Source organism: Panicum virgatum, chromosome 1N (genome assembly GCF_016808335.1).
Source record: "Panicum virgatum strain AP13 chromosome 1N, P.virgatum_v5, whole genome shotgun sequence".
In the NCBI taxonomy this organism is placed as follows: Eukaryota; Viridiplantae; Streptophyta; class Magnoliopsida; order Poales; family Poaceae; genus Panicum; species Panicum virgatum.
In genome coordinates, this window is record NC_053145.1 from 63,941,506 (window position 1) to 63,949,566 (window position 8,061).

Below are 8,061 nucleotides of genomic sequence, written 5' to 3' on the forward strand. Positions count from 1 at the left end.
TAACTAAAGAGCGATTAGAGGCGCCTGAAGTGCAAAAGTGCGCAGTCAGAGCTCTCGGCATGAAATTTGCGTCTTTGCATATCAGTCATAATGATAGCTGATAGCAGCAAACTGAGTGGGGAACCCTGGGCTTCGTCATAAAAACATGTGGAACAGGATGTAGTCACAGAGGATCCAGGTTTCCAAACAAACAACAATCTTTGCAAAAGAATCTCATGATGATACAACTTTAGAAGCTCTAAAAACAACAGAACTCGTGAGAAATGGCAGTCTGATTAGTTATACACCATGTACTTCGGTGTGGCACTAAACTTCTGGTAACCCTTGATCACCTTGTTCACAGCATCAAGGAAATCTTTTTCAGTCACTGTTTTCCTACGGGCACGAATGGCATACATCCCAGCCTCTGTGCATACACTTCTTATATCCGCTCCTGTGATAACAAGTAAATGTGAGGACCTGATTGTGTAACGAAGAGGCTTCCAGCAAAACAATCCTTTAGCAGAAGGCATGCGGAAAAAAAAATGACAATGTATGCACTCACCAGTGGAGTTAGGGCAGAGCCGTGCAAGAAGCTCGAAGCGAATGTCTCGCTCGCAGTTCATGGTGCGTGTATGTATCTTGAAAATTTGGGTACGGCCCTCAAGGTCAGGTAGTCCGAATTCTACCTTTCTGTCCAGACGACCAGGACGAAGAAGTGCAGGATCCAAGGTATCAGGCCTGCAAAAAGCAAATAAAATGTGGTCAGTTTCTCGGTCCCATCCATATGGCCAAGATGTTTTATAACCATATGGGTCTTTACAGCTTATACTTGAATTTTCAGAATCATAGTTTATCATATAAATAACTTCAGATTATTGAATACAAGGCAAACAATGGATGACCACAAAGCAAGAATGGAAAAGGACAAAATACCTGTTAGTTGCCATGAGAACCTTGATGTTTCCTCTTGCATCAAACCCATCAAGTTGATTTACTATTTCCAACATTGTGCGCTGCACCTCATTGTCGCCACCAACCCCATCATCAAAACGAGCACCACCAATAGCATCAACTTCATCAAAGAAGACAATGCATGCTTTCTTCGAGCGGGCCATCTACAATAGAAGAATTAATATCACAAAGACTGTTGATCATTGTTCTTAAAGCGTTAAGGCGAGGCGACGCCTAGGCGAGCAAGGCGACGCCTAGGCGAGCAAGGCGACGCCTTACCCATATGCCACAGGGAGGAAATGAAAAGAAATAGGAAATAAAAAGAGTAAAAAAAGGCAAAGAAGAGGAAGGTATAGCTGCTGCCCAGCCCAACAGGCCCAGCCCAACAATAGCTCCACCTCCAGAACCCTCTCCCACTCGATCTCCTCATCCGCGCCGCCGTTCCTCTGCCCAGCTCTCTGCCCTCTCAGCTCTCCCTCTCCCTTCGGGCCGCCGGCCGGCCGTCGCTCCTCCGCCCGACGCCGCCGCCGGCCGGCCGTCGCTCCTCCGCCCGACGCCGCCGCCGGCCCGCCCTTGCTGCTCCGCCAGACGCCGCCGCCGGACCCGCGCGCCGTCGCCAGGCCCTCGCGCCGCCGAAGCTCGTCGGCGCTCCCTCTCCCACCTTCCTCACCATGCTCAGGTAGGCCGCCACCCCCTCCCTCTTGTTCCCCTTCCCCCGCAGATTGTCGAAATCCTTCCCCTCCTCTTCCTCTCCCTCCTCCCTCACCCTCCCTCTCAGTTTGCTTCTCTTTTGGCATGGCGTCGGCGGACGCCTTGGATTTTTGAGCGCCTGGACGACTAGGCGACGCCTAGGCGACGCCTTAAGAACCATGCTGTTGATGAAACAGAACCCAAGTGCAGTGTAGAAGAACTGGATGAACCTTTGTGAACTTGCAATCCTAAATATACCTGAAACAGTTCCCTAACCATCCGAGCACCTTCTCCAACATACTTCTGAACTAACTCGCTTCCAATTACTCGGATGAAACAAGCATCAGTTCGATTCGCTACAGCTCTTGCAAGAAGTGTCTTGCCAGTACCAGGTGGACCATAGCAAAGGACACCCTTTGGAGGGTCAATACCAAGCTTGACAAACTTTTCTGGGTGAAGCATAGGAAGTTCAACAACCTGCAAAAATGGTTCAGCTAAATAAGATAAGCACAAAACTAACTGCAATGTATATACTAGCTCAAGGCAAGGAAAAAGGTTTACGTACTTCACGCATCTTTTCAATTTGCTCCTTGCATCCACCAACATCATTGTATGTCACATCCGGTTTCTCCTCCACAGTCATCATGGTAACACTTGGGTCAATTTTCGGTGGCAGAGGAATTTGAATCTGGTACTTGTTACGATCAACACTGCAATAGGATCCAATTGTGAGATCATATGCCAAGTTCTAATTTATTTACAAACAATAGCATACAAAGCAGAGAAATGGCCTATATTGCTCAATGATGTTTTATCAATCCAGAAATGAATTAATTTCAGTTTAGACTTTGTCAACCATAATGGTTTTATTTAACTTTGTCAACTGTAAAGATTATGTAGGGCAGCAAGTTTGATTATTCCAGAATTCTACAAGCAAACTAAAGGAACCCGTAACTAAGCCAAGCAGATGAGAAGGCTCTAGTTCCGAGATTCAGTATGTTTCCAATTAATATTGTTTCCTACCAAATAATGCTACTCAGTGGACATTGCAAAATAAAGAATGTACATAGGATTAAAGAATGTTGCTCAGAGAACACTAAACATCCGACAAGTTCTATAGAAGTATAATGCACACATCTGACAAGTTCCATAGGAGTTAAAGAATGTAAATTGGCAACGAAGTCATGTTTTCTCAAGCTATGTCCTCAAGCTATGTCCTTTCCTACGGACATGGCAATTATCACATGAATGGCCATTGCTTTTTTTCAAGCCTTTACAAACACACATGACCAGAAAGAACAAACTGCTCTATAGATTTTTTTTTTAACTCAAACACATAAATGCATCAAGTGAAAACAGCATGCAAGGAAGGTGTGAGCAGAACTGAGTGAAGTATCATACGACCACAAGACTAAACAGTAAAGACCAAAGGATAGAGTATGTGGGTAACATACCCGACCCTCATCCCTTCCTCGATATCAGTTGGGGAAACCTTATCCCCCAATCCAACCACAAACTGCATGATCCAAAATAAGCAATAAGAAACAGGGGTGAAATTTCTAGGTTGCATAGAATGAAATAAAATGCTCGTAACATACCTTTGCAATTTGTTTTACATTTATAACATATTTGGCATCATCAGTATTAGGGCTTATAATCTTTGTACACCTTGCTACCTGCATACGGAAAATAGAATTTATAAGTATACTGGCACGTATACTAGCTTGTGCTCAAATTGCAAAAACAACGAAGCGACATAGTAGAAGGCTCAGTTAATATACTTGTAATGGCTGTTCTTCCTGCATCATCTGTTTATCTGACACCAAATCCCACTGGCTAGGTGGAGCGAGCCCTGTATCAGACTCCTTTATCCCTGCATTGTTTTTTAGTAGAAGAGCATATGCCTTAGGTAATATAATTCAAAGGTACCCTCCTTGCAACCAAAACAAGCTGATTAACTGCAGAAGAATATGAAACTTCAGACATGGGATGAGGTCCTAACTACCTATTAAGAAACATGTCGAATTCCCAAAGTAGAAATAAAGTTGGAGATACATTTTGCATACTACATATATAGCCTGAATATTGAAGCAGTTCCATGTGGTATCCTCAAGGCATATTATATTCCCAAGGCATCAATCAAACAAATGATTGCACAGAAATTGACCTAAAATCTTTAAGTGTGTCACATAATGAAATATCGCATCACTAAATCTTAAGTTAACTATATGCAGTATCCTCAATTAATCAAAGTCTATTTGCTGCAAGTAAGAAGCCACCTGAAACAACTGTTCCCAAGTTAAGTATGCTGAATCAAGTGTTGCCGAGTTAACAAAGGAACTTCATAAAAGTCTCCAATTCTAATTTATGAACTGAACCAAGATATTAGATGAATAAAAATTCCACCAATTGATCCGTTGGGATCTAACTCGGAAGCAAATTGGGTTACATCTCTGTTGCTAGACCCAAAAAATGCATAATAAAACTCTCACTCACCACAGAGGTCATTGATTTTCTTTGCCATTTCCTTGATCTCCTTCTCGACCTTCTTAATGCTGGTCGAGTACGGCCCAAGCCCCTGCAACAACATTCAGCCAGCCAAAATTAGCAAACATCAGTGGTTTCTCTCCCCTCAAATAACACACCCAACCTAAACCTGGTAAAAACACGAGTCCTTCACAAACAGCAGAGGAAATCAAAACCCTATACCGATCTCGAGCCCAAATTCCACCCAACACAACTCTGAAGCACCAACCCAGGACCAAACACTAAGAAGAACCCTAGATCCAAATGAAGGGTCGCGGCACGCACGTAGGTCTTGAGAAGCGCGATGTCGTCCTCGTCGAGCGGGCGGGGATTCTTCTCGTTCATGATATCATCCTCAGGCTCTGGAGCCATGGCTGTCCTCCCGGGTGAACGGTGCCTTCTCCGGCGGCGAGGCGGCGCGAGGCGGGGCGGCGGCGGTGGCTCAGGTCCGTGGGAGCGAGGAGTTTGGAGATGGCTTTCGTCTGGGTACTTCAGACTTCGTTTTATCGATTTTTTCTTACCTCCTCTGCAAGCGAGGTTTCTGCACCGTGTGATCCTGATCGGACGGAGGTAGGTATCGTGGCTCTAGCTGACCATTATAATACTCAAGGTCACTGAAAATTCACAGAAAAGCTCAAATTGGTCACTGAAGTTTCAATTTATATACTCCCTCCATCCGAAAAAGAATGTAAATCTCGTTTTCCGAGAAGTCAAACACTTTTAATTTTGACTAAATTTATATAAAAAATTACTAACATTTGTGTCTCTATAGAAATATATTACATGATTAATATAAAAATACTTATGTTGTAATATATATATTATTACTATTTTTTATAAATTCGGTCAAAGATACTTATGTTGTAATATATATATATATATATATATATATATATATATATATATATATATATATACTTTTTGGAACAGAGAAAGTGTACATTCTATATTAGGTATATAGAAGCTACTATAAAATTCATCGCGTACACAAGTAGTAAATTTCTCCACAATTACCACCATCAGGGTGCTGTTAATTAGCAGAGTATAAATCAATGGTGCAGTACAAAAATACGGGTAAAAACAAGAGGAAGAGCATCCCAAAAGGATACATATCGGTTTTATGCATAAAGCTCCTCATCAAAACTTTTTTAATAAAATAGTTAAGGCATCCGATGATCCCTGCTGCTTTATCTAGAGCTAGCTAGCTAGTCGATCTTGTAGAACTTGGAGAGCTGGAGCCCCGCGGTGAAGTTGAAGTACTTGAGCACCTCCGCCCACCGCGGGTTGCTCTTGAGGCGGTGCACGCCGATGGTGGTGGGCATGAACTCGTGCTCGCACTGGTCCACCGGCACCGGGTTGCGGTAGTCGTGGATGGCCGGCTTGGCGTTGAAGCGGTTCTTCCCCTTCCCCCCGATGTGCAGCCAGAGCCCGGTGAGCATGTCCTCCGTGCCCACGCTGTGGTTGCGCGCCACCTCGGAGGTGGCGATCCACTCCACCAGGTCCCACGAGAGCGCGTACCCCATGCCGGCCATGTAGTCCCGGAACGGGTCCATGCTGTCGCACGGGATGGTGGCGCCGTAGTACATGTCCTCCCGGGGCATGGCGCCCAGCGAGTCCACCAGCTGCGGCAGCCGGAAGAAGATGTCGTCGTCGGCCTTCATCACGTAGTCGTACGGCTCGTCGGCGTAGAGCTCCGCCACCGTCGACAGGAACGTGTACGTCTTGCCGCCGTTGAGGTTCTCCTCGCACCCGTCGAGGATGATCACGTCGCCGTGGGCGAGGATCTCCAGCGGCACCAGCACGCGCTGGTCGTCCTTGTACAGCCGGCAGACGACGAAGCGCACGTCCACGTGCGCCGTGAGGTTGCCCGGCGCGAGCTGGAGCCCGTACACCATGCGCAGCAGGTGGCGGCGCTCGTAGAGGTCCACGCGGGTGAGCACGCCGATGAGCAGCCGGAAGTCGGGCTTCCGGACCACGGCCGGCTCCCCGAGGCGCGAGCTCGAGGAGGAGGCCGCGTAGGCCCCCGGGGCGCACGCGCTCATCATCGCCTGCAGCTCGAACTCCTTGGGGTACACGAAGAAGAAGATGAAGGCCAGAAGCACCAGGGGCAGCAGGACCAGCGCCTTGCTGGAGGCCGAAAGCCGGGGGAAGCCGGCGTGCCTCTTCATCGCAGCGTGGAGACTGTTCACCGGCTGGTGGTCTCCGAGCTTGCCGTTGCCCATGGACTTGAGCAGATTTCTCGGCGGCGGCGACGGCATCGATCGATTTGCAAGCAAGAAACAGAGTCGTCGTCGTTGTTGCAGAGCAGCTTCGACGCGGCTGATCTTGCTCCAACTGGGGGAGGTGTTGCTACTATAGCTAGTTATTATTCACAAGAATTTCTGGGCCGCCTCTGCCATGGAAATTAAGAGCACGCGCGCTTCTTCTATGCAAGTGGGAGCTAGCGACGAGTGAAGATTCCGTGTGATCGTGGTGGTGCAGTTGGGGGAGCTTGGCGGGGACGGCAATGGCGACGCTTTGCGTAAAGGTAGTGACAGCGGGGCGGATCAGTCAGCGCGGAATGGAAGGGAAGGAGGCCTCATCTTGGGGGAACGTAACCTGCTGCAGTCAACGGATATACAGGACAGAGGCACGCCAATGTATAGAGAGAGGCTGGAGGACATTGCACAAGAACTTGGCCAACTTGAAACATCAACTCAGCTGGCTAGTAATACTACTAGATAGCAGTATGCCCTTTAATTTGTGCCATTTATATTAATTAGATGGCCGCAGGCAGGCGCGTACACGATTTGAATTACTACCTCCTAAACCTCTTTTTTTTTTTTGAGCCAGGAGTAAGATCGATGGCTCTACTAATTTGTCAACACTCGACGACGCCTTGCGTGAGGAACAAACCAGAGCGACGAACTTTCCGGGGATTTTGAACTTTCACGTGCCATCTTTGCCTGTGATAACCGCAACACATCAGGATAGAAATACATAATGTCCGTGACTTTACCACTGCATCTACCTAAGCAACGTCAGCTATTAGTTGACTGTATGTACAAGTAAGTAGGGCGTTTTATTTCAAAAAAAAAAGAGTAGGGCGTACTCTTGTTCAGAGTCCGGACCTGCAAAGCCTGCTGATACATTTCTGGCGGTCGAGCTCAGTGCAGTGAGCCCTGACGGCCAGAGGCGGCTTACTGGTGTGTAAGATCCAAATTCACACGTTTGGTGATGTTGTGCTAGTGTGTAGTTAGTAGTGGATCGCTATTGTCATGCTGCCTGTGATGATCATGCTTACCTCTGAACAATTTGCTACTCTTTGCTATGAAATCTTCAGTCGATCGAGACAGCTCACAGCAGTGATGTCTGATTGTCTGAACTGAATGCATATGGATGGCATTGGTTTAAATTGGTACATTTTGGTCTGGGGAGCAGGAAAAATTCAGTTTCCGAAACCTGATTTGCATTCAGCGACGTAGAGTATGGGTGATGATAGGAAAATGAGAACTGATGGGTTTGTTGTTGTCTCCTGCTTGCTCTCGTGCAACTTGTGATCTGAATGTAATGTTTCTGCTTGTGAGTTGAATCTGGAGGCTCTGAGATATGACCCTAGCAGCTGATGCTGATCGTGATCGGATGCGAGATGAGAACCAGACCATCCGCCATCGTCCTCCGATGCGGAGACTGCGGGCTGCCAGTCCTGCAGCGAACTGTGAACGGAGGCAGGGGCACAAGGCGATGGCGACCTCGGCGTCCGTCCAGACCTCCCGCCGGTGTCGTCGATCGATCCTCACACTGGCGTGTACTCTGGTGTAACACTGCCTTTAATGAATCTGAGGATCTCGACGCGAGACAGGTCCACGGTCCACCTTGTACAGGAGTGGCCGGCGGGGGAAGACCGGTAAATCTATTCATCGCGCGCGATTT

The 8,061-nt window shown here is 47.3% G+C and overlaps 2 protein-coding genes across 2 annotated transcripts; both read right to left on the reverse strand.

Moving 5' to 3' along the window:
* Positions 1-112: 112 nt before the first annotated feature.
* On the reverse strand, positions 113-4,655 carry LOC120657405 (26S proteasome regulatory subunit 7A). Its single transcript, XM_039935714.1, has 10 exons — positions 4,435-4,655; positions 4,120-4,201; positions 3,405-3,496; positions 3,222-3,299; positions 3,078-3,139; positions 2,189-2,333; positions 1,882-2,100; positions 916-1,097; positions 545-720; positions 113-433 (listed from the first exon to the last, which is right to left on the reverse strand). The coding sequence occupies exons 1-10, from the start codon at positions 4,519-4,521 to the stop codon at positions 276-278; spliced, it is 1,281 nt and encodes a 426-aa protein (XP_039791648.1). The 5' UTR covers positions 4,522-4,655; the 3' UTR covers positions 113-275.
* Positions 4,656-5,148: 493 nt separating this feature from the next.
* On the reverse strand, positions 5,149-6,801 carry LOC120654255 (beta-1,3-galactosyltransferase pvg3-like). The gene has a single exon (XM_039931771.1). The coding sequence runs from the start codon at positions 6,405-6,407 to the stop codon at positions 5,355-5,357; it is 1,053 nt and encodes a 350-aa protein (XP_039787705.1). The 5' UTR covers positions 6,408-6,801; the 3' UTR covers positions 5,149-5,354.
* Between the last annotated feature and the right edge of the window lie 1,260 nt (positions 6,802-8,061).